Below are 27,981 nucleotides of genomic sequence, written 5' to 3'. Positions count from 1 at the left end.
TGATTCTAAGTAATTAATTGTAACACCTATGTACCTATGTTTAACAAATAAAAACATTGTTTGATTGATTGATTGATTAATTGATCGTTAAACCTCAGATTCCTTGTTTCTCTATTCTATTTAACAATTTCGACTCCTTTATTGCACAATGTAGGGGAAGGCGGGGTAATTACGAACACCTAAGGGAGTTAAATAAAACGAAAGAGAGTATTTGTAGCTTAACTGTAAAAGCTTCTTCTGAACGGTAAATTATCGCACTTTAAACTACTACAATCAACAGCATTAATTTCTCTTTATTTAATCAACTTTTATAACTAAAACAAAACCTCTTAGTGTTCGTGTTTACCCGACACTGGTCGGGCAGTCACGAACACCTAATGAGACAGTTAAAATCGTTCACAATTGATCCAGACTACCCTAAAAATAAGATCATGTTCGACAGATTAGTCAGTAATACACTTAAATAAAAAAATAATACTCGGCAAAAATCACAACGTTAGCCAAGTGAAGACGATTTCCCGTCTGTACACTTTTTGTGGGTCCATTTTAAACAAAAGTAAAATGGAGAATTACTTTTTTTAATGGAGAATTAGTCAAATGGAGAAATACTTTTAATTTTAATAAACAACACAACTTTGACTAAGTAACTTAGCGGTTTCACTCACATATTTTTCGTCACTCGCGCGACCGCTACTCTCTCAGGCACTGTTAGTGCTTGAAAATGGAGACTTAGGCTCTCCGAAACATGTCGCGCGAGTGACTAAAAATACGTGAGTGAAACCGCTAAGTTAATACCTATGTCTCACGATAGTTTAAATTCGAACACAACTTTGGGAACAAATCCAATTATTTTCTTAAGGCGGTTCCCTGAGCCAGAAGGCGAAAAATCTCCTTATATATGATCCTGTTTTTCTAAGAGGCGTTGATATTCGTAGACGTGAAAAAAATATATGTAGTTCTTGACTATATTATCTTTAATATCATAGCTTCCGATACACGAATTATGACACTTCGCTCGATACAATTAATTCCCAAAGTAACCTCTAACTCGGACTTTTAATCCAACTTTACTCGGTTATTTATTATGTGATACTATACACAAAAAAGAAGAAAAAACACTCTTAACTTAAATAGTAATTTCATAGCTTTCGAATTTTGATATTGTAGGGTAACGTTTTTAAAATAAATAAAAATCGACAAAATTCAATCAAAATTGACACTTGGCGCACATGATCTTTCCCGTTCTTTCTTGCGAAATGTGACAGAGACAGCGGCAAACCGATGGAATGGCCTTAAATATTTTGATAAAATTTCGCGTTTCAGCGTTCGTGTTTACCCGCCCTTCCCCTACTATTGAATGTATTGTACACAGTACATTCGTACACAGTACATAGGGCATCGTTACGTGTGTACTTTTTAACAGAATACAGTTATATAAAACAAATTATACATAGTATGTACCAAAATCTGTAACATCTCTTTACTCGTAAATATCCGTGGGAAGCTAATTTACCACAACAGCCCTTAAGGGTCCGGTCCTTTTTAATTCTGAGGAAATCAAATTGAGCCCAAGAGACCCTTACGGAAATTATGCATAAGCATTTTTATTAACTTAGGTCAATTTACCTTTTGAAACGCCTTTAGTACCTACCTTTTTCATGAGTACAGTAACTTAAAATAAAGAAGATTCTGAAAAGACCACACCGGGAAAAAATATGCCTAAATTTATTACAAATATTTTACAGTACATTATATGTAATTTTAATGAGTTATAAGATTTAATTGTGGTTTAATTAAATTGAAATGTGATCCGAGTACAGTCGCCATCAGATATATCGGAGCAGCCGAGGTGGTCAAAAATATCTGAACACGCACCTAGCGCCTTGACACTAGAGGCGTGTTCAGATATTTGTGAGCACCTTGGCCGCTCCGATATATCTGATGGCGACTGTACCTAAATAACAATTTTTATATGAACTTAAGAAAAAGGGGAATTTTTGTTTTCAATTGTTTTACTCGCTCCAAAATATCTACTTTCAGTTCCAGTCAGTAACAGGGATACACATATTTCACCTGAAACAAAAATGGAAATCCTACACTGCCGCAGGCGGAATTTAAATTCATAATGCTATCTGAGTTTTCTATTTCAAAATAGATTTACGAGTATACCGACAGTACAGACAGTGCTGGTTTAAATATTATTATAATAGTTAAAACGGTATAAGTTTCGATATGCGCGTCTAAGACTTTTGTGATTAAAAAGAGTAGGTACCTACTTACACCGCTTTATTTTTAATTAAACACATACCTAAATATTTATCAGTACGGTTTTTACTCACTATTATTTTTAGTCGCTTTTGGCGACATGTTTGGCCGCACGACGTACACCCGCCGCGGACACTCGTGCCTGAGGATGGATTCCCAAAGAATCCGAAACATGTCGCCGAAAGCGACTAAAAATAATAGTGAGTAAAAACCGTACTGATAAATATTTTGAAATATGTCTCACGATAGTTTAAGTGCGATTAAACACATACCTATTTAATATAAAGAAGCAAGAAGCAGAACTTAAAAAGGTAGATAACACCCGAAAATTTTCGTGTTTTTTTTGGGCAATGTAGCTTAGACCTACCTGCCGGCACAGAGACATCACAATTAATCATTCCTGAAACGGTTACCTGACGACATTTTTACTTGATTACCACAAAAAATTAACTCACCCGGCAGTAATGTCTTTCCCGGCCTGAAACTTAGCGCACAATAGCAAGCCTTGCGGACCAAACCCGGAGCTTTGTTGTAAGTTAGACAAACTGCTTTATTTCAAGTTCAACGGTCACGATGAAGCTTTTGTACGCTTGTAACGAAGTAGAAGAGTTATTATATGCTTACTGTATGTTCCACAGATCTAGAATGACGCTTACACTTATAATTGAAGTATGCTTATGGAAAGCCATCATGTAAATTTATATGAAAATTTATGAGTGCAAAAGACGAAAAATAAAACAACGTGACCACTTTATTGCTTGTAAGAGCGTTTTCACATTGTCAGATCCGATATCGGATGTAGGATCCTACATCCGATATCGGATGGAAGTAAAAACGCTTTAATGGGGTTGCCAGCCGAATAAAATAAAGCCGAACGTAGTGAGGCCAGCCTCACTCTTTTTCGTTAGTATTTACGTCGGAACACTCGGAACTTACATTAAATAACAAAATCAACAACGCGTTTTCAACTTTGCCTCTATAACAATTTAAAAAAATACCTACGCGTGTTTAGGAGTAGACATTGTTACCGCTAACATTTAGATGAAATATTTAAATTATTATTTGTGAAGTTAAAATTATAATTTAAAATTATTGACGTTCGTTAATGATGTCTTATTTATTATGTTCATTTCGATTTTATATAAATAAAACTGCAAAATATAGCAAACATCCTTTATTGTTTTTTTTTATAGGCAGAATGTCATTCATTACGGACCATAAAGCAAATACTGCCTATAGTTTTTGTTTAAATGGCTGAATGCCATAATGCTATGTCACAAATATCTTAGAAATGGAAATTAAAAAAAGCACTTTTTTTATACTACGTCGGTGGCACACAAGCATACGGCCCGCCTGATGTTAAGCAGTCTCCGTAGCCTATGTACGCCTGCAACTCCAGAGGAGTTACATGCGCGTTGCCGACCCTAACACTCCTCTCCCTCGAGCTCTGGCAACCTTACTCACCGGCAGGAACACAACACTATTAGTAGGGTCTAGTGTTATTTGGCTGCGGTTTTCTGTAAGGTGGAGGTACCTCCCTAGTTGGGCTCTGCTCTAGATCTGGAATGACATCCGCTGTCCTGTGCCCTACCACACAAAGCGAGATGTCATTCATAGTGCCCATACCTCTCTTTTGGACGTAGTTTAAGGACATACCCGGGTCCACTGCCAGCCTAGGTCTGCAATTTTGTTTGATATTTTACTAAATACCGCTAGTCTACCGCGCCTGAAACGTGATACTTCGAAACCTATTATAAGGAACATAATATTAATATTTCATTGCATGTTTGAGAAAAATTAAATAATTGCCAAAAACCGATTCACACTATTTTCTTCAATGGCACCACAGTTAAGTGCGTCAGCCAACATCGTAGGGTATGCGTCTTGGTGGTCACAGTGATTTTCGTCTGACACCTCCCATAGGCCCTCGCAGGGAATCCCAAAAACGCCGAATCCACGGCATCAAAATCCACATCATTTATACTATACGTTCCTTTCTTAATATAACACCTTTTACTAGAAATACCTAGCGCACCTACCAACGCTTTAGTAATGCCACTAGTGCAGTTTAGATTCGTCATGGTGTACCTCCAATTCGTCCCAGCAGTAGTTTCAATACCATATGAAAAAGATCCTCTCAAATCTTTTCCATTAATGTCTTCTTTAACAGTCAAGTTTCCTCTAAGTAGAAGATATCCTTTGCTGCCTTTGTAAACTTGGTAGTAGACTGTAAACGGCATATCTTCAAGCATGGGTAGATCAGGGTCTTTGCAGTCTTCAACGCTGTTCAGTGTCAATCTGTATTGCTTGCAATAAAAATTGTGAAATAAAATGATGTGAATAAATATTATGAGCGGCTTCATTGTGCAAAAGGCAGAATTTGACTATTTAGAAATGACCAAATTAAGCATTACTTAAAAAGTAATTTGTTATGTAAAGAGATTTTTCGATTGTAATAATAATGTAATATAAACTCGATTTGATTTGAATACAGTGTGGTAGTAATGATGTTTGTCTAATGATGGTCTAATTATGGCTGATTAAAGGATTATTAGGCCTTCAGGTATCCAAGAAGCGTATTATTATGAAACGATTTTGGCGATTTTGGCAAAACGTGATCGAGCTCACGTCAAGTTGCGTCATGATCCTTCTGGCATTCGCTCCCTCAGCGCCGAAGGAGGCCAGGCAAGCGGCGAAGAGCCTTCGCAGCCCGAATGCTGCCGCCCTAACAGAAACTGCGTGACAGAATCTGCGAGTGACAGAACCTGCGAGTGATGGGTCGGGAGCCCCATCACTCGCCTAAAGAGGTTTCCGAGCTAGAAGGCCCTCAAGTGTTCCGAGGTGCCTCCAGCGGAGTAGGCTGCTGGAGCAGCCCCAAATTGATGGATTGATGGGCCCGCAAGGGCAACGCCGGCCTCTCGGCGCCGGGGTCTCGGAGGTCTGCAAAGTTGTTCCCGTAACCCCGCCCAAAAGCGAGCGTCGGAACACCCCAGGGGTTTTAGTCATGATCCTTCTGGCAGTAATCGAGAACGACATTTCACTGCGAAACCACTGCAATAAAATCTGTAAGGATGCAAGGTGCCGTTATATCCGGAGATAACAAACCGTGTTATCTCCGGATAGGCTGTTTTATATATTTGAACCATATAAAATTAATGGTAAATTTGCTTCCTAAACGGGCTTGTTCCCGTTACTTATGCCAGGGCTATTAGCAGTTAGCAGTGTAACCACTGCGTAAAGGAAACAATACCTTTTGTTTAACAGATTAGGGCCCGAGCCCAAAAAAATCATCTCAGATAATTCACACTAATATATAACTAACCAACCTGTTTTGTTCACAGCTCGGCGTGGCACTCGGCTTCGTGCTGCCCCCAATGTTCGTAAAAGCCGGTGGTACCATAGAACAAATCGCGGCTGACTTCCAGTTTATGTTCTACCTGGTCGCTGGCGTCACCAGTGTGCTCTTCGTTTTCATCTTGTTGTGTAAGTAGATAGTGACAATGTTTGTGAAAACGGGTACCACGTGTACCGAGCTACTAACAATGACGAATGTATGCAGCTCGGGTGCGCGCGGTACACCCCTCGCGCCCCGGACGATTGCCCTGTCTAGATGGCTTCGTCGAATGACTGTATTGTTTTATAAACTGTGCCGGTACCATCAACCAAATCGCGGCTGATTTCCAGTTAATGTTCTAAGTATATTATATGCAGTATCTGCTTATAATACAAGTGACATCTAGTTTCGAGTAGCAGGACTGATAATTCCCCTACTTGACGCTCGACTACGAAAATAATAATCTCTTTGGTAACAAAACTGATGTATGGAGTGAGCACTTTATGTCTACTTAATTCTCTTTGGTCAGACACAGTCAGAAAGGAAGAGCTTCACTCTTCTCTACCAACTTTCTGCAAGTTGAGTTATGTGTATAAACGTAAGAGTTAAAAGCGACGAAAAAGAATTATAGACAGTCTTAATCACATAGCCTTATAGCCCGCTCCAGACTACGCGGCGCGAAGCCGCGAACGCAAGTGTGGAGTCGATTTGGCTGATTAGCGAACTAGACTCCACACTTGCATTCGCGGCTTCGCGCCGCGATTCGCGCACGAGTGTGGACGGCCCTTATGATAAATAAAGAATTACAACAAACTTTTCATTTTTTCTCATTTCAGTCTTCAAACGAGCCCCAGCAACACCCCCCTCAGCCGCCGCCGACCTTGGCGCCAGTCTGGACTCGAACTTCTTCCACTCCGTTAAGAAACTGTTCACCAACCGCAATTATAACCTGCTGCTGATCTCTTATGGACTCAATGTTGGCGTGTTCTACGCTATATCAACCCTGCTCAATGAAGTTGTGCTTAAATTCTTCCCAGTAAGTATGATGGTCACATCACAAACAATTTTTCATCAGCAAATAACAACTACAATCTTCTCCAATGGCCTCACCCATAGTTGTAAGTTGTAAAATGCATATGACTTTAATAATCGTAAGTAATTGTTTACCAACCGCAATTATAACCTCCTGCTTGTCTCTTTTGGACTCAATGTTGGCGTGTTCTACGCTATATCAACCCTGCTCAATGAAGTTGTGCTTAAATTCTTCCCAGTAAGTATGATGGTCACATCACAAACAATTTTTCATCAGTAAATAACAACTACAATTTTCTCCAATGGCCTCACCCATAGTTGTAAGTTGTAAATTGCTTATGACTTTAAATAATCGTAAGTAATTGTTTACCAACCGCAATTGTAACCTGTGGCGTGTCTCTTATGGACTCAATGTTGGCGTGTTCTTTGATATATCGACCCTGCTAAATGAAATTGTGCTTAAATTCTTCCCAGTAAATACTAGGTATATAACTATACTGACTGACTATTTTTTTTTTTTTTTTTAATCTTTATTAAAGGGCTTTTTCGAGTGAACGAATATGTCGCCCCACTGACTGACTAACTGGGGCGGCTGACTGGGGTGACTGATATAGTTATAGTTAGGCCACTCAGCATCATTGTCTTGGCCGGTTTCGACCACGGCGACTGTTTAGTACTGATTATTGAGAGCGACGTTCGTGAGCTCTCAGGTGGCTGACATAACCGATTTTAGCAGCAATTGTACGGCCACATTCACTGCAGGTCAAACCTCCACTCAAACCCTCCATCAAAATTGTAATATAGGGTCACATTTTTACCCTTTGGGTACGGAACCTTAAAAAACAATACAATGATAAAGAAGAAGTTTATATATACATCCTGGGGCCCTATTCGAGATGCGCAACTGTCAGTTTCGGCTTCAACATCAGTTCAACAGTGGAATGAATCATTTGTTCATCAACTGTGGATAGTATCATTTGGTACAACCAAAACTCATTCATTGAAAAAATTATGCAACAAAAATCAACTTTGTTTTCTTACTACTATACGGTTTAAAATGGCTCTGAACTCTGCGTGGTTCGGTTTGGTTTCGTTGTCACCTAACTGTGGATTGCTAATGTCAAATTTATCTATTCGACAACACACGATTTCTTCCATTCAACTGAAGTTCAACACGAAACGTCACTTAACGCATGTCGAATACCGCTCCAGGTTTATATCTTTTCACAAATTTTCATAAGTGAGTTTTCAGCTGTGTAGGTATGTCGAGCAAAAACAAATATGCAGTGTTGAAGTAATTTACTTACTTACCAAAATCTAAAATCTAAAATGATCTTCTTTTGAGGAGAAGAAAAACATAATTTTGTCATTGATGAACATATAACTAATGCGTTCCAGGGTGCCAACGAAGACGTCGGCCGCATCGGCCTCATGATCGTCGTCGCCGGCATGCTCGGCTCCGTCATCTGCGGCTTCATCCTCGACAAGACACACAAGTTCAAGGAGACAACCTTAGCGCTGTATGCAGCATCTGTAGTCGGAATGATCATATTCACGTTCACGCTCGACTGCGGGCAGATCTCTGTGGTGTACTTTAGCGCTATCATACTTGGGTGAGTCTAGCAAACCTTCAAGAAAAGAGCGTACTCCTATCTTAAAATTAATAGTATCCCAAGTTTCCATGGGCCTCGTTTGCCTCCTATTAAAGAAAAAGTTGAATTTCTGTGTCTTACAGTATTTAGAACCGGCTTAAAACGATCACATCCAATATAATTTCGCGCGTAATATGCGATTTTACACTGGGCCCTGCAACTTATTATTATTCATCTGTTTCAATCTTCTTAAGTGGGCTTTACTGTAGTTTTTAGGGTTCCGTACCTCAAAAGGAAAAAACGGAACCCTTATAGGATCACTCGTGCGTCTGTCTGTCTGTCCGTCTGTCACAGCCAATTTTCTCCGAAACTACTGGACCAATTAAGTTGAAATTTGGTACACATATGTAAGTTTATGACCCAAAGATGGACATGTAACGTAAACAAATGAATTTTAAACCCCCCTGTTCACTATTGGGGGGTAAATGAGAAAATTAAAAAATAAAGTTTTCCAAACTATATCGTGTTCCATATCAAATGAAAGAGCTCATTGTGGGAATCTCAAATATATATTTTTTGTAATTTTTGAATAATCAGTTTAAAAGGTATTCAAGAAAATAGTCAAAAATTGACCATTATCCCCCCCCCCTTTATCTCCGAAACTACTGGGTCTAAAATGTGAAAAATACACAAAATAGTTCTTTACCTGTAGATGACAGGAAAACCTATTAGAAAAGGACTTCATTACTTATATTTTTAATCCGACCCCAACGGGTTTTTTAAAGACATGTTACTCACGTTTAACATAAAAAAATACATTGTTAAAAATTGTGTAATGTACGGAACCCTTGGAACGCGAGTCCGACTCGCACTTGGCCGGTTTTATTTGAGTAAAGATCGTACTACCGACCAAAAAATTGGAATATGGCCCGGAACCTCTGCCCAAGAAAATGTAGCAATAAATTACACAAATAAACACAATTTGTTTTGATTCCAGATTCTTCATGAACGGGTATCTGCCGGTTGGGTTTGAGTTCGCCTCGGAAATCACGTACCCTGAGCCTGAAGGGACCACGTCTGGGATTCTCAACGCTGCTGTTCAGGTACCTACTTGCCTACATATATGTTTTTCTAATACTTTGTACCTGGGTTGAGTATTTATTTATATGTACGTATAGTTCAAAGTTATTCAAGTCTGCAATCTCTTTTTCTAAAGCTATTATGCTAGGTGCTGAATGTATCTACATTGTGATCTTCATATTATTTATTAAGTAATTGCGTAAGCGTTTAGTATAAAACAAGTTTGTCTTTTTAATTTAACATGTGCTCTCGATGATTTTGTACGGATCCGTATATTATGCAGTAACTCTAGTTATTAAAAGTAGATTTACCTACCTATCCACAATGCCACCGGTTTAGGTTGATAAACTAAAAGGCACGTTCTTTTCTTGTCTATTACATACACAACATACAATAACGCTTTGGTTCTAACAACTTGGATCTCAATTATTAAATGGTCTGAATTAATAACCTAACATTTTGATATTTCCAGCTATTCGGCATCGTCCTGACCCTCCTCTACGAATGGATGCTAAAGGTCACCGACACCCGCTGGTCCAACCTCACCCTTTGCGGACTGCTGGCCCTGGGCACGGCCATCACAGCTGCCATTAGCTCGGATCTGAGACGGCAGGCCGCTGAACAGAAGAAGTAGACCGTATGGCTATGACAATAGGGTTTTATTTTAAATAAGTTTCTGACATTTTCAACCTCACTCTTTGCGGACTTCTCGCTCTAGGCGCATCCATCACGGCAGCCATCAGCTCAGATCTGAGACGGCAGGCCGCTGAACAGAAGAAGTAGACCCTATGGCTATGACGATAGGGTTTTATTTTAAATAAGTTTCCGACTTTTCAACCTCACTCTCTGCGGACTTTTCGCTCTAGGCGCAGCCGTCACGGCAGCCATCAGCTGGGATCTGAGACGGCAGGCCGGTGAACTAGGGACCGGACAACCCTTTCCGCGATAAAACCCCTTCAATGGGCGACACTTGAACACGGCTAACACATTGAAAGACTTTCCCTATTGAACTGCAAGCCCATTCATACCCCTACCTTTGACTAACCCTTACCGAAAAGCTAACCAAAAATAAGGCTAGCCCTTAATAAGGGTTACCCTTATCTTTAAGCGCTTTTTATAAAGGTTTCCCTTTGCGTGAAAGAGACAGGATTGGTGTATATCTACTGTAGTGTATGAAAAGGAAAGAAAATACGTGCCTAGTCAAAGAACGCCGCCGTCGCCGCCGACGATCGCTCGGATTCGAAGTAATGTGTGCTTTATGAACAAGGTAGACGACTTAAATTAGCACGTATATATGCTAAAAGGGAAGCCCTTTATAAGGCTAAATGCAAGGTGTTGGTAAGCGGATGATAAGGGTTTTGTAAGGGTATTTGGGCTACCGATTACTCAAATGTGGTAGCTTTATATAAGGGTTTTTAAAAGCAAAACAAAGGGTTTCGTCTGGCAAAGGGTATGGTGAGTTAAGCCTTATGCAATACCCTTATAAAACCCCGATAAGGGATAGCGGGCCGGTCCCTGCGGTGAACAGAAGAAGTAAACCGTATGTGCATGATAATAGGGTTTTATTTTAAATGGGGATGCGGTCCGTGTTAAAGGCTTTATTATTTTTTTAAGTTTTAAGTTATTGAGTCAATCAACTTATTGCTTTCATTGAGGCAGCGAATATTAGATGCAAAGATTGTTTACTTCTTAGATTTGTAGCCTACAATGATCCTAAAATAACAAGAAACGGTTTGGCTATTGTTTAAGTGTGACCCAGGCCTCACAACCATGGAAAACAGGTGCACATAAAAGTTGATTCACCCACAACCAAGGGCCTGACACTCTTTGATAGAGAAAAAAAGTCTTATTGCGATTCATATAAGAGGAAAGAGAAAATAGTGCCATGCTTTGTCCTTATCACCGACCGGGTGGCATCATAGGTAGGAGCCGATGGCGAAATACCGAAATTTATATGAGTGAAAGAGAAAAAATCCTATGCTGCCCAAATTTTATATGAATATTCTTTCTCTTATCCCCGGTCGCTAGGTGGCGCGTCTATAACTACTTGTATATACTATGTCTATGCCCACAACCCCTTCGCTGGACACTTTCTGATTCTGTTATCTTGCTTTGTGATAAACTGCTGAGCGGATGTAAGCTATTTGTTGGTGGAAAAAAGGTTTATTTTGTAATGAATATTGAGTGGTTCTTTAGTAAATTATCGTTTGTTGGTTCCGATATGCAGATTGCAGGAGTGTATGCTTTTGACAGGGTTGGTTTTAAGAAAATTGTTAAGACACCCTACACTAACGCGTTTTGAGCGGTTTCGTCTAATCAGCGCTATGGAAAATGGCGTCGCTGCGCAGTTGCGCCAACGTTGCGTCGATCAGCAGCCATGGAGCAGACTAGAAGCAAAGGGCGGACAAGCTATACGTCAAAAATCACTCGCGTTTCTATGTGTGAACGGCACGTCCGTACACGCGTCATGCTTCATAGTGTAAGTTGCTTAAAAATAGTACTGAGAGCACGCCAGAAGTCCGCCAGATTTCAGTCGCGGGCCGAGGTACTTTGAGTCGGGGCGAGGCGGTGCGTGGCCGTTCTGTATAATACTATTACTTATTCTGTGCTAAAAGCCGACGCTCGGGACTCTCGGGACACGCTAATGTGGGGTCTTTCTAAATATGTGTGTGTTTTATAAATTTGTTAATTTATTTAGAGAGATAATTTAACAGAATTCAAAATATAAATTTAAAAACTCAGTTAAATTTAAATGGCAATTTGTAAATGTACACGAATGTGCAACTGGGGAATAAAAATGTTTGGCGGGCCTATCGCAAACTTTGGAAATCTTTTTTTTTATATGGACTCCAGAAGTTTATTCAGTGTTTTTTATTCACACCTTTGAATATTTGCACCTGTTGAATTAAGCAAAATTAAAAAAAATATATAATATCGTGTAATATTAGCGTGTGCCTACTTACACAGCAACGCTAGGGATTCATCTTGATATGCATTTATACAAATTCAAGTATTTAGACTTAGCATTATAAAATGATTATACCTACCTATACATTAAATCTACTACATTTTTTTATAATATGCATTTAGGTACCGTTTTTTTTTTTCAGGAAAGTATACAAAAAATAAACATATTTGTCAATATTTAATATATTCTTTAAAAATCTAAGTAGACACAAGTTGGTTGTTTAGGGTAATTTCGAATGATGGGTTAATCCGTAAATATACCTACTTGAAAATGTTAACTTTTATTGTGGATTTTTTTCAAGAAATTATAATATTTATAATTGTGATCAATGTTTGTAGTTCCACGTTTTTAGTTTTTGAAATTACAATGTTTTTTACATTAACTTAAGGTACCTACTTTATAGAGTTTGTGCATTTTAATGTATTCATAGACTAGTAAATCGATACGTCGTAATAAGTGACAATAAAAGGTGTGACCGCGACCAAAGGAAGTATTTTGCCGAAACGTTTTTAAAATTAAATGTATCGCGTTGGTAGCTGGGTAGCAAAATTCTTATCGTTGTCTTTTTTCTGACCACTCTGTCACGCTTCTATTTTTGTCTTTTATCAAATAAATAAATAAAGTTGAGTGCTATTGCATGTCTTTCTAGCTGTAGATTAGAATTCACTTGAAAAAAATAAAACTAAATTCCACACCACACAAAAAACCACTCCGTCACATTTTTTGGGGTCTAAAAACAAGATAACGAAAATAATTTTGACCCATTTAATAAAGTTTCTCGATGTCTGTAGTTATTTAAATGTAATAACTATTTTATTATAGAATTAACATGTATTTAAGATTAAATAATATAAGGCCAGACAATGGGGAAGATAGGTTATTGCGTAGCAACCGCCGAAAATGAAATACGGTCCCGAAAGGGGTGATTTATGTTATAAATAGTGATTAAAGTAGTAATATTCTTATTTTAATTATAATTGTAAAAAGGTATTAATCGACAGCTCACAAAAAAAATAGAGGTACCGTAGGATACGGACCTGGATGACCTAAGAACAAAATGTAAATAATATGTTTCTTTTTTGTTATTGTAAAAACATGTAATATCCATGCATTAAGCATTTATACTATTTAGATTTGTTGTTTTAAAAGACAAGTAAAAACAATGTGATTTGTTGCCAAAGGTTGCAAATTTTGATGAAAACGAAAAATGACAAAAAATCTTAGAAAGTCTAACAAAGGTTTACCTAATAGGTTGAATTGGGTAGCTCAATAAGTTTAGTTATATTAGCTATGCCAAATTAGACGCTTTTTTAAGGCGATTGATAAATGCGGCTGTGACAGTTACGTGTATCATTGCCCTAATAGATCCAGGGAGGGAATTAAGATTTTTTTTAACTACTGTCAGTTCACTTCCTAAAACTAACTGTATATCAGTGTAATGTGGAGTTGTAGCAATTACACAGACTATTCAAAAATGGTTGATTAAAAATGGTTCCCATATAAAGTAAAAAAGTCGATATGGATAAGAGTAGCTGTGGGGTAAGTGTAGCTGGCCTTCACATTGGAGCCTATTTAGTATTTACATATTAATTAGTATTCAATCTTCAATGTTGCACCTAATACGGTGGCAACATTGAAGAGCTCAAGACCTTGACTGGGAAAGCCGTGGATTATTTTAAGAATTCTAGTTTTAAATTTTAATTTCATAATGCAGTGACATTTAAAGATATGCCATACGATAAATAAATAAGTATGAAATGTATGAACTCGCAATAAACACTAATCAATGTGTAAAGTCTTCAATGTGAAGACCAACCACATTTTACCAGTATTTGACCCTACTAAATGGTTACCAATACCTATGCCTATTTTATTTTAGGGTCCTGTATCTACTTATAAATAATATATCGGCCTAAAAGGCCTAATATTTAATATAAGAGAGTAGTTGTCTGCCTATTACAGGCTGTTAACGTGTCGAAACGTCGGTAAATAATGGCAACAAAATAAATTCGCGTTAGACCCAAATGTAAATGTGATTTAATATGTATTACAGGCTGTTTCCAATATCTTGTGATTTTGGTGTTAGTTTAGTTAATATGTTTTTAGCGTAGTAAGAGAGAAAAAATATGGTTTTGAAGCAGTGTATTAAAAGCGGAAAGCATATAAGCCTCATTTAATATATACAATGGCTATTGTTTCATTGTTCTTACAATCAAGTCAAGTGATAAAGATAAGAATTTTACCTAAATATTCTGGGATTATCTGATCGTGTCAAGTATAAAAATATAACAACTTATTCAAAAATATGTCCCATATACAGTTGGCACTCGCTGACATAAGAGCTATGGGACATATTGTGCACCCATATTTTTACACTTGACTGTACCTAGTATAGTATTATATAATCTGTGACTGTACTAATTAGCCAATGTATGTACTACCTATTACCCAATAATCTCAGTTTGTGTACTACAAATTACAGATCTATCGGATAAATTGGGACAGTATAACTGTCATTTTTAGGATTCCGTACCCAAAGGGTAAAAACGGGACCCTATTACTAAGACTCCGCTGTCCGTCTGTCCGTCTGTCTGTCCATCTGTCCCTCTGTCACCAAGCTGTATCTCATGAACCGTGATAGCTAGACAGTTGAAATTTTCACAGATGATGTATTTCTGTTGCCGCTATAACAACAAATACTTAAAAGTACGGAACCCTCGGTGCGCGAGTCCGACTCGCATTTGGCCGGTTTTTTTATATTTGGATAAAAACATAGGTACCCTGCATGTGGGTAAGTAGGACTAATACAGTCAGCTGCTGAATTGCACCAATTAATCGCTTCTAGATATTTTTGTCGTCTATTAAAACATTCATTGCCATCGATCCTCTAGGCGGGTTCTCTGTTCGTAGGCGCTTTTTGCTACAAAGCGGAATTAGTTATTTGTGCAACAAGAAAGGAAAGTTGGTTTTCTTGCGAGTGTTTATTTTGAGATGTAAAATAACTTTGCTCTCGTGTTGCACACATAATTTTTCACCTCAGTAGTGAGAACATATTAAAGGGTAAAATGTATTTCGAATAGAAAAAATGTAATAATAGTATGAGGTGGCAGTTCATGGCCTTCCCTAAATTAAAAAGGTACTTTGTTACTGTTACTAGTGAGGAAAGTCGCACTTTCTTCACTCCCTGGAGTAAGGAAAGTCGCACTTTCCTCGCTCCAGGGAGTGACGAAAGTAGGCTTGTTCGAGCTGCTGAGGTGAAAAATCATATTATCGACTACGAACGTAGCTCGAAGCACGCGCCGGTAGTGAATGCGCTAATGAGGGTCTTCCACTGAAATGTATATTATTATTATTACTATTTAAGTTATTTTTTTATATCTTGTGATTTTTAGCGACCTAATTATTTTAAATAACGATTATTATTTTTAAATATGGGTAAAATGTTTTAGTATAAGTTATTAAATAAAATAAAAATAATTTATTTTCAGACAGTTACAGTCCGTAGTTGTTAGTATTAACTTACAGGCTATGTTATGTTACAGAACAGTACCTACACTAAATTACACACATGAAACTACACACTAATAAATTACAAATTATTGTGGCCGCTCTATCGAACTGCATGTTTGTGAACATGCAATTCGATATACCGTCCCAAAACAACCGAATCTAACTTGTTGGCTATCATTTTCAGGATCCCGTTGGAGCTCCCACGTATACGGTGTACCACTGATGCTATATTTTTCCGCATAATGGCATAAAAATCCTCTACGTGCGCGTCCGCAAATATGCCAGAGGCACTACAGTATCGCGGGAGCCTCACCAGGGCCCTGAAAATGTTGTTATACTGGACCCTCAGAGAGTCAAAGGACTTCTGCTTAAAATTAGCCCACAGGCCGCCAGTGTAAAAACATTGGCAATACGCTCGGAATAAAGTAATTTTGACCTCCGTGCTACACTTAGCGAACCTGTGCGCCAACATACCGCCATTTATTAAGTTGCGATTTTTTATGAGTGTAGAGTAAAACGTAGAAAGCGCGTTTCCTAGAAAATACTGTACATTTTGTAGGTACCCAATTTAATTAATATTGGTGTAATTGATGTAATTACTTCCCTATGCTATTTATCAAAAATAATGTAGGTACGAGTACCTTATATATTTATTGTAGCGAAAACGATTTTGGAGAATGGTATTATTAATTATAAATATAAAGCGGAATATATAATTAAATAATATACCTAGTTTATAGTTAATGCCTAATACATCAAAACTATATACACAATTATTGGTACCTACGCATTATAAATAAACCAAAAAAAAATGTAGACATTCGATTTTAAATGTGAAATAAGACAATAATTACATAAACCTTATATTATTATAATATATACGATTTTATTAAATTTATGAAGTGGCATGAGTCAATATTTCTATAAAAAAAAAGGAATATGTAATATGTATTTCCGAGGAAGAGTTTGTCAGGAAGAGTTTGTGCTAAGGCTCAAACTATTACGACGATAAAAACGGAGGCCATCAAAATCGCTGCCAAAGGTACCATTTTAATTTTCACAAGAATTTCAATGCGGTTAACTACTACAGCATTAAGGGGATCCCATGCCCCAATGACCTTCGATTTGAATCCCTTAATTTTCTAATGTTTTTTGTAGCTTATCATATTAACAGCAACGGATTTTAGCAATATAGTATCCCATATTTACTTCAAAGTTCATTGTTTTCGAAATATTTGACATCAAAGTTGAACAATTTTAGGCCAAAAAACTGGTTTTCTGGCCATAACTTTTGTGTTAATTAGTTTAAAATTAAAACCTTAGACAAATTTTTAGAAACGTCTAAGACGAACCCAAATATGTAGATTTCGTATAAGTAAGATCTTTCACAGCAATCGAGATACGAAAAAAGTGTTTTTTTAGACAATGTTTGAAACAATCATAAATAAATAAGTATTCATTTTTTTCACAATCCGGTAGACAAAAATGGAGATAAAAGATTGAAGAACCGATAGCTGCTTGTCTTATAATTCTATACGTAGTGCAAAAGTAGGAGATACGATTCAAAACTTGTCAAAAATCGATGAAAACCTCAGGTAGCCCCTTAAGCTACGTAATAAAGCTTAAAGGTCGATAAAATTGTATATCAATGTTACCCAGTATTCCTCATTTATGTTACCTACACTTACAATTAGATTGATGTCGTAATAATAGTCACTAAGTGTGTTATTGTTTTAATAAAATTTGGTGATAGACTGCGTTTGTTTTACTTGGATACCCTAACTTATAACGTTATAACTGTAAATAGGCTTCGCTAATTTATGGGATTTAAATAAAACCAGCTTTTGGTTAGGTGCACTGCCGTGTCAGACGTATCTCTGCTATCTCAAAAAGCACAATTTAGATTAGTGAGCGTGAATAGTTTTCACGCTCACACTGTGAAATAATAAGTATATATGTTTAATTTGGCTGTATTATATTACATTCAATTACATCCGTTTGACATTTTGCTCAATTCGTTTTAGTGACAATCCAAAAACAAATTGGTCAAGCCCGCAGTCATAACTGCGATAGCAAAGTGTCCCGTGCGTAGGTAATCTATCTAATATCATATATATATCTCAAACAAAGGGCAATGAAATGCAGGGCCTTATTAGCTATAAAGCTTTTATCATTGCTAAAAGGTATTTCCAACAGGTTTTCTTTTTATTTTGCTTTTATTATTATTTTGTGTCGTCATGTGCTTGTAGTATGGGCTGAAAGCCTGAAATAAACGATATTTTATTTTATTTTTATTTTTTATTTTATTTAAGACAATAGTGGACGACTGCTTTTCAATCGAATAAATCTAACGGAGGGGCATCGCTTTGATGTGGTTAACATACAGTCAAAAGTTTTCATTTATGACCCATTTTGTTCCTTGTCTTGTGTTGCTTTGGGCTTTGTAGTCTGGTTGTCACTTGCCTGATTCTTCACCCTCTTTCACATGATTCACACCACCGACTCACATTGATAAAAATCTTGTTATTAACAGTCCATTTGGTTTATGTAAGTATAAAGATATATACGAAACTTTCTCTTTACATCTTTATTTACCACACACCAAAATAACAACAATGTAATATAAACATGACAACTTCGTACGTGAAAAACTAAATACGTCAAAAACAGTAAGTAGGTATAAAACCCTCATGTTATGATAACAGCCTATGACAATTATTAACATAGTATTTGAAACTTGTAGACTGGACGCTACTCAAAATGGAAAGTCAGTTTTTGTCACTTAGGTTCGTTTCATACAAATACCCCTTTAAGGTATATGAAAGTAGCAATAAGAAAAAATACATTTTATCTAGGAGGTAAGACTTGAGACATTTAGGTACGTATATGATTTGAGTTTGCCTGTTATGTAGCCGCGAACGTAATGTGACGAAATATTATAGTAAAAATATAACTAGTGTCATAAAAGTTCACAACCATCCCATTATAATATGTATATGTACCTATCCTTGTGTGTAACCACAACAGTCAAACTTTAGGCACAATTATGTTGAGCTACACCACGAGTGACCCATTGTCACACACATAAATCGATCCAGTAACGCTTCTAGCTTTATCACTGGCCAAGAAAATAATTATATCTGCTATCTCTTCAGGCTCTGATAACTTTTTCAAAGCAGTTCGTTCTTTCCTCCATGCCTCCATTATCTCGTCTGCATTTGGCGTCCCTGAATTTTCTAATATACACGTCTTGGTGCTTCCCGGAGCTACGGCATTCACTCTAACTCCATGTGGAGCCAGATCCAAAGCAACGCAGCGCGTGAAGTGATTTATACCTGCTTTAGTAACTGAATACGACAGATAACTTTCCATTACGCAGAGAGCAACGACGCTCGAAGTATTGACGACATTACCCTTAGTCTTGATCAGGTATGGAGCAGCGAGGTGTGTCAAATAAACCATGGAGCGCAGGTTGGTGTTCATAAGTAGATCGAAATGTTCCATAAGATTTTCTTCTAAAATGGATGATGCCCTGCTAACTCCTGCATTATTGACTAGCACATCTAACTGACCATAGTTGTCGATAGTGTTTTTCAGTACAGCTCTGACATCTTCGTCTTTAGTGATATCTGCTGTGATGATGAGAGCTTTGTTGCCATGCTGTTCGCATTGCTTGGCGACTTCTTGTAGTTTTTCTTCGTCTTTATCCACCAGGGTCACTTTGGCGCCTTCTTTGGCCAATGCTTTGGCTGTGGCAGCTCCTATCCCGGAGGCAGCACCAGTCACGATGGCCACTTTACCGGTGAAACTCATTGCGTTAATATTAAATGAATATGGAACGCTGATAGAAAACTACTGCGCAACTTCTCACGGCACTCTTTTTATTATACCTATTACATAAGTCTTATCAGTTTTATCACATATTTTTCGTAAGTGCATTTGACTTGAAACTGTCCTATCAGCTATTATCTTGTTAATATTTTAATTTAAATTTGCAAATATCATTTAATGTCAGCACCCGGTCAGTGGACCCGGGTATGCCCTTAAACTACGTCCAAAAGGACCCGGATATGTCCTTAAACTACGTCCAAACAGGTATGGGCACTGTGAATGACATCTCGCTTTGTGTGGTAGGGCACAGGACAGCGGATGTCATTCCAGATCTAGAGCAGAGCCCAACTGGGCAGGTACCTCCACCTTACAGAAAACCGCAGCCAAATAACACTAGACCCTACTAATAGTGTTGTGTTCCTGCCGGTGAGTAAGGTTTGCCAGAGCTCGAGGGAGAGGAGTGTTAGGGTCGGCAACGCGCATGTAACTCCTCTGGAGTTGCAGGCCGTACATAGGCTATGGAGACTGCTTAACATCAGGCGGGCCGTATGCTTGTTTGCCACCGACGTAGTATAAAAAAAATAAAAAGTTGCATAATAATCCTCCAATAATGGTAGAAGAGCCGGCAGTAAAGTTTCGAACCAACGTGATACCGCGATGAGATGCACAATGGTTTCCCATAAAAGTGATGCTAAGTCCGAATTTGATAGTCTGCCACGGCGGAACTGGCCGAAAGTACAAAAAAGATAGCCACTTCCGGTGCGAAAAAGGGGGGGTCATTTAACCCATCTGATACTGCAATAATAGCTATGGCATCAGTTAGAAATTTACTGGTAGATACAGAAAAGCGAAATCTGCCAGTATGATTCCTGCCAGAAGTGCTTGGCATACGCTCTCAAAGGTGACCATCGGGACCCCTAAATTAACCCATCTGATACCAGCATGAAACCAATTCCAGTCGGTAGATATGAACCTTCTATTCAGGAATATATAAGTCTGCCAGGGCGTTTTCAGCCGAAACACCTTGACATACGAGATTTTGTGGCGCAACATCCGTGGTACCCGTATTTCGGAATTGTAAATATTACGGACATTTCAAATACCGCAGGCTTATTAATTTATTACTCTATGCTTATATTTGTATATTATTACGTTATTAATAACATATATTTATAATAAATTAAGTTAAAATAAATTAAATAATGTGATTAATATGATGGATAGTCATTGAATTAGCTATATGAATCGTTTGTCTTTGTCTGTCATTTTGACTTATGTATTTGTAAGAAAAGGATAAAACATAATTTAACTAATTAAGGCTCGTAAAGTTTTACGAATAAGGGGGTATTAGTATTCATAACTAAATAAGGCTTGAAATGCGACATAAAATGATTTTTGGTGGTTTCTTTTACGCTTGAGGCGTTTTTTCACCTATTTGGTGTGTCTAATCACTATCTTATTTAGGGGAGAGAGGGGCAAGACGAGTAAGACGGGGTAGCGGCTTTATATGGCGACACGACTGACCAACCATCAGAATCCCTTTAGTGCATGACGATGCGTCGCCATCATGGCAATCAGTTCGCACAGTGACCGGCTAGACAAATGGTGTCGTTAATTATTTATTTGCAACAAAACTGTTTTTGTCATATTCCTTGTTATTTCTAGGGTTCCGTACCCAAAGGGTAAAAACGGGACCCTATAACTAAGACTCCGCTGTCTGTCTGTCCGTCTGTCACCAGCCTGTATCTCATCAACCGTGATAGCTAGACAGATGACATTTTCACAGATGATGTATTTCTGTTGCCGCTATAACAACAAACTATAACTAATTGTTTATAACACCTGTATTCATTACCTGTAATGCACAATTGATGCATAAATGATTCTAAAAACATAATAAAATAAATATTTAAGTGGGGTTCCCATACAACAAACATGACTTTTTGCCGTTTTTTGCGTAATGGTATTATGGTACGGAACGCGACTCGCACTTGGCCGGTTTTTGTGTTTTATTTGGTTTGCGTTTGTTTCCTTATTATCACCAGCACATATATACTGTTAATTTATTCCTATGGCCCAGCAATCACGCCAACAGCTAAGGACTTGTTTGGTTTCAAGTACGGTTTTTTTTTACTTTTGAATTTCATTAGGCACATGGGGCAAGATAGGGTTGACGGCCGTAGTTTTAAAGTGATAAACTGATGAAGAATTGCGGATTTGAATTTATTTATTCTTCTCTTGTAGAACGGTGAAAAAGTATAAAAGAAAGTCAAATAGAGGAGAGTGGTTAGAGGCCAAGAAAAAAGCGGTGGATGCTGTTATAAAGGGAAGATGGGGTACATGTTAGCTGTAAACACATTTTCTGTCTCTCAGACGACTTAAGAAATAAAAGTAAAACAGTTCGTGAGAAGGTATTAGACGATGGACCCAATATCCAAAAATTGAAGTTTTGTTTAGGCCCTAAATATAATATTTCTATGAATCATTCTTATCTTGTCCGGTAGGGGTTCCCCCATCTTACCATACCTGGGGGGCAAGATGGAGAGTAGGCACTTTTGGCCATTTTAATTTATTTTTAATTTAATTATCTCACTAGAGAGTTCCTAGTAAGTGTTGATTATGAAAGACTGATTACCAAAGATAATTATAAAAATAACAAAAACTTAAAAAGAATAGCATTTTTAGTTTTATTGGACTTGAAACATTAAGTATACCGTCATTCCCACCTCTCCCCTACATTTCTTGACATTGACGCAAAAATGACGTAGTTTAACATTCAGGGTGTAACACTACAAATTGAGATAACTAATCTATTGACGACCGGTCTGGCCTACTTACTGCCTGCAAAGCCGATGGTCTTGGGTTCGAATTCCGATAAGGGCATATATTTGTGTGATGAAAACATATATTTATTCCTGAGTCATGGTTGTTATCTATGTATTTAAGTATATATTTATCTATATAAGTATGTATGTATATCCTCGCCTAGTACCCATAATACTCCCAATATTTATAAATAACAACAGAAATACATCATCTGTGAAAATTTCAACTGTCTAGCTATCACGGTTCATGAGATACAGCCTGGTGACAGACGGAACGGACGGACAGACGGACAGCGGAGTCTTAGTAATAGGGTCCCGTCTTTACCCTTTGGGTACGGAACCCTAAAAATGATGTAAAATTCTCATATTTGGATTATTGGTAAAAATCGTCCTTGACGTTGAAAATCATGTCTTTTCACACCCGTTTACAATAAGTATGTAATAATAATAATTTTGTTCATTTTGGTAAATAAAGGATATTGTAATTTAAAATTATTTTATTATTTATATATAAGGTGCTAACAAATTAGCTACAGAAATTTTACGAGATGGTACTTTACACTAGAACAATTAACTTTTAACAGAAATTAAGAAATTTTCTCATAATTTTTATTTTATTTACCGAACAAAATAAATAAACTATAATTATATCTAAAAAATAATCATCATGTATTTAACTGCTTGTTTGTCTTAAATGTCATTGTCAACGTGTCATTTGATTTATCAACGTGAAGTGGCCAATTACGTTTTATATTAAATTTAAAAGAGGTTTTAGAATCTGTTCAATGAGGTCTCATTTAATTATCTCATTAACAGAGTTTTTTTACAAAGCAAATTTGTTTTCCAATTTTCTCAAAATAACATCATAAAACCTATAATGTTTCATACTTACATATACTTTAGGAGCCGAGTACTATCAACTGTAAAGATATCGGTAGCTAATTTGTTAGCACCTTTATAAGGCAAACAAAGAAGTACAAAGCCGTAAGCAGGTATTAAATTATTGCCCAAATTATATTGTGTATATTAATAAATTTGAAATATATGTTATTAATAACGTAATAATATACAAATATAAGCATAGAGTAATAAATTAATAAGCCTGCAGTATTTGAAATGTCCGTAATATGTACAATTCTGAAATACGGGTACCACGGATGTTGCGCCACAAAATCTCGTATGTCAAGGTGTTTCGGCTGAAAACGCCCTGGCAGACTTATATATTCCTGAATAGAAGGTTCATATCTACCGACTGGAATTGGTTTCATGCTGGTATCAGATGGGTTAATTTAGGGGTCCCGATGGTCACCTTTGAGAGCGTATGCCAAGCACTTCCGGCAGGAATCATACTGGCAGATTTCGCTTTTCTGTATCTACCAGTAAATTTCTAACTGATGCCATAGCTATTATTGCAGTATCAGATGGGTTAAATGACCCCCCCTTTTTCGCACCGGAAGTGGCTATCTTTTTTGTACTTTCGGCCATTTCCGCCGTGGCAGACTATAAAATTCGGATTTAGCATCACTTTTATGGGAAACCATTGTGCATCTCATCGCGGTATCACGTTGGTTCGAAACTTTACTGCCGGCTCTCCAAATTAATTAATTAAGACGATTCTCGCTGATTTGGCCTTGAGCGTCTCAGCGTCTCTGTACCCGCACCCCGCTCACTGCGATCGTACGTGAATTTCGTCTCGGTGCGGCGACTGCGGCGGAACGAGGTTCAAAGAATAACCTACAGCCCAGAGGCGCGCGGCATTTGGCGCTATACCTCGTATTTGTGTATCTTTTGCAGATATTTTGTTGTTTGAGTATGAGTAGATCATGCGTGTAGTGGAGGTCGTACATTATAATAAAAATATATTCCCTTATGCATTATACTTTACAAGCCTCAATTATTTAATTTGTGTTTTATCTGTTTCTTACAAATAAATACCTAAGTCAAATCGACGGATTAAGATTTATAGCTAAAGCTTGGTATGTACTAAATTGAGGCGTACAGTGCGTTTATTTTATACAGTTTTTTTTTTATCCGTAATAAATAAATATAAATAATGCCATTAATAGTTAACTTATAAAATTAAAGTACCTACTAGCTTCATAAACTACTACAAATGTGTTATTTTTCGAAGTTCGAAGTTTTCTCAATCATTACGTGGGAATATCATCATTATTAGGGTTCCGTACCTCAAAAGGAAAAAACGGAACCCTTATAGGATCACTCGTGCGTCTGTCTGTCTGTCTGTCCGTCTGTCACAGCCTATTTTCTCGGAAACGACTGAACCAATTAAGTTGAAATTTGGTGTATATATGTAAGTTTGTGACCCAAAGACGGACATGTAACGTAAACAAATTAATTTTAAACACGGGGGCCACTTTTGGGGAGTAAAAGAGAAAATTAATAAAAAAAAAAAATTAAACTATATCGTGTTACATATCAAATGAAAGAGCTCATTGTGAGAATCTCAAATGTATATTTTTTATAATTTTAGGATAAACAGTCAATTCAATTCAATATATTCTTTATTTAAATAGGCCTAGCAACAAGCATTTTTAAATTGTTTAGAAGTTATTCACGAAAATAGGCAAAAAATGAGCATTCCCCCCCTTTATCTCCGAAACTACTGGGTATAAAATTTTGAAAAAAATACACAAAATAGATCTTTACCTATAGATCACAGGAAAACTTATTAGAAATGAGCAGTCAAGCGTGAGTCGGACTTAATTATTTAGTTTTTGATCGTTTCACATAAAAAATAAATTGTTTAATTTGAGTAATATACGGAACCCTTGGAACGCGACTCCGACTCGCACTTGGCCGGTTTTTATTACAAGCGCGCCACAACCAAATCAGCGCTTTGCAGTCATTTATTTTTTTAGTGGTTAACGGCTATGTATGATGAACCCCTGTGGACGTCAGCTGCCGCTCCGTTGATGGGTTGAGAAATGGCAGCCACCGAAACACGCAAAAAAAATTGTTATCGCCTCCCGCTTGATACTGTGTCAGATGATAGTTTAGATGCTATTGTGAATTAAAAAAATGGTCAGCCGGTTGTATCTCGGCTGACCGTCAGCTGGTCACATGAACATGTAAAAAAATCTTTTCAGTCATCGCATCCCATTTCATACTTTATCAGATGGTAGTTTAGATGATATTGTTAATAAAACAAATCGTCGGCCGGTTGTATCGCGGTGGAAAGACCGTCAGCTATTAAAACATTATTGTTAGTTTAAAAATACTTTTAATTGATTTAGCCGTTTAGTAAAAATAACCAAAGACAGCCGCAAAATGGCCTGTTTTATTATTTTTATTACGGTAAAACTATAAATATCAGGAAATAAGTTTAATTTTATAATTGTTGAACAATAAATGAAGATTCATATATATTTTTTTCATAATTTTTTGTTTACCCATTTAGAAGACATAATACACCAAGTTGACCCAATGAAATAATTACTGAAATGCAGAAGGAGATACAAATAATAATAAAATAATAAAACGTTTATTAACAGGCAAGGATCACCCATGAAAAATTTACAGACATAACTACAATTAAACTATTTAACACTAATTACTACTTAACTAAACCTACAATAAACTTAATAGTAAGTTTTTCCGTAAATAAAAATACGATAGGCCGTTTTGCTAGTTCTTAATCGATTAAAATTATTTTTAAACTACAAAAACAATGTTTTTAACAGGTACTATTCATACATACAACGTAATAGGTAATAGGTAGCTTATGTTAAATCAATTATTTATTGTTTCGAGATGGAATGGAACATTATTCAAAACGTAAAACTTGAATGACATTATAATATGTCGGTTAGAAAACATTTATTTATTTATTTCAAATGAAGTTTTCTCAAACATACGTATTTTATAGTATAATATATACGGATATTATCATTACACTCATTGTAATAGACCGCAAAATACCGTGTTGCGCTCGCTAATGCGCGTCGCAACCAAATCAGCGCTCTGCAGTTATTTATTCTTTGGACACAATAACTCCGATATTATAGCACTTTGCTTGTGCATAAGCGAACATAGTGCAAGGAAGGCACGGAGCGACGAGCGACACAGCCTCCTCGTCTCAAAGCTGGCACACGACTGCCGGCCACGCCATGTTCAGGCTGCATACGCATGAAATGTGGAAAAACGTTCGATTCCTTAAGAAAATATTTTTTGATTAAGAAAAGCTATGTTGCATTTGTAGAACCTGTTAAAACATGTTTGTTAGTTTAATAATAATTTTAATCGATTAAGCCGTTTAGAAGTTATAAGCAAAGTTAGCCGCAAAACGGCCTGTCGTGTTATTTTTTTTTCAGTGAAACTACAAATTTCAGGAAAAAAGTCAAATGTTGCGATTGTTGTCCATAGAGTGAAGATGCATATATATTTTTTTCATAATTTTTGGTTGACTCATTTAGAAGTTATAAGCTCTAAAATGTAACAGTTCTTCGCCAAAAACTGCGCGAAGCGCCTTAATTATCAAATGGCACCTTTTTTAGGGTTCCGTACCCAAAGGGTAAAAACGGGACCCTATTACTAAGACTCCGCTGTCCGTCTGTCCGTCCGTCTGTCCGTCTGTCACCAGGCTGTATCTCATGAACCGTGATAGTTGAAATTTTCACAGATGATGAATTTCTGTTGCCGCTATAACAACAAATACTAAAAACAGAATAATATAAATATTTAAATGGGGCTCCCATACAACAAACGTGATTTTTTTGCTTTTTTTTCCGTAATGCTACGGAAGCCCTTCGTGCGCGAGTCCGACTCGCACTTGGCCGGTTTTTTAACTATGCCCCCTAATAAAATAAATTAAAAATGACCCACCCTAATCACTCTACATTCTTTGATCACTACCAAATCACTACCCATTCTAGTATAACTGAATCGGCATGAGGGGTGGAGGGAAATGAACGGGATAGTCTTATGTATCTTTCAGTAGGAGTAGCAGAGAAAGCGCTGTTATTGTTTGTCCTTGTCAGTCTCGCATGTTTTTTTAATTCCCACCGTAAATTTAGTATGGTTTAAGGTGGGCTACAAACCTACACCAATCATATTGTCCCATTGCGTATGTTCTGTCCCTCACGGGCGCACGCGTATAGCTCACCTATGTAATGCTGGGTCTATGACACTAGGAGGCCAGACCGGACCGGTTGTCGGTAGCAAAGAATATAATACTCGTCGGTAGTCTGGCTAATGAAAGCTGAACCTGAAAAAACGCGGCAATTTCAGAAAATCTGTAGCAGGCGGCTCTTTGATTACAAGGATTGCATAATTTTTATACATTTTATGATTTCTAGAATATGAAAATTATAAAAAGTATAAAAGTTATACAATCCTTATAATCAAATATAATTTTTACAGTACATATGGTGCTACTTTCTCGCACTAGTGCGGAAAGTGCACTTTTTGTGCATATGTCGAAAGTTCAAAGGGCCATATGTACTGTAAAACGTTGTTCGATACACGTGCGAATAGGTAATTCGCAACTCGTGTCGATTTAAAACACGACCGCACCCTATATACTAA

General features: G+C 37.1%; 2 protein-coding genes across 2 annotated transcripts in view; one reads left to right on the top strand and one right to left on the bottom strand.

Annotated features, from left to right (window-relative positions):
* Positions 1-9,941, top strand: part of LOC134756152 (uncharacterized MFS-type transporter C09D4.1) — a 53,019-nt gene extending 43,078 nt beyond the window's left edge. Inside the window, exons 4-8 of the mRNA XM_063692981.1 lie at positions 5,607-5,748; positions 6,436-6,635; positions 8,030-8,244; positions 9,221-9,326; positions 9,776-9,941. Coding sequence (XP_063549051.1) covers positions 5,607-5,748; positions 6,436-6,635; positions 8,030-8,244; positions 9,221-9,326; positions 9,776-9,937 — 825 coding nt within the window. The 3' untranslated portion in view covers positions 9,938-9,941. The remainder of the gene's footprint in view (positions 1-5,606; positions 5,749-6,435; positions 6,636-8,029; positions 8,245-9,220; positions 9,327-9,775) is intronic.
* An 8,894-nt stretch (positions 9,942-18,835) lies between these two features.
* Positions 18,836-19,598, bottom strand: LOC134756241 (3-oxoacyl-[acyl-carrier-protein] reductase FabG-like). The gene has a single exon (XM_063693069.1). The coding sequence runs from the start codon at positions 19,592-19,594 to the stop codon at positions 18,836-18,838; it is 759 nt and encodes a 252-aa protein (XP_063549139.1). The 5' UTR covers positions 19,595-19,598.
* Between the last annotated feature and the right edge of the window lie 8,383 nt (positions 19,599-27,981).

This window comes from Cydia strobilella, chromosome 3 (genome assembly GCF_947568885.1).
Source record: "Cydia strobilella chromosome 3, ilCydStro3.1, whole genome shotgun sequence".
In the NCBI taxonomy this organism is placed as follows: domain Eukaryota; kingdom Metazoa; phylum Arthropoda; class Insecta; order Lepidoptera; family Tortricidae; genus Cydia; species Cydia strobilella.
The sequence above is the reverse complement of the archived record's forward strand: the minus strand, read 5'-3'. Positions and strand labels throughout refer to the sequence as shown.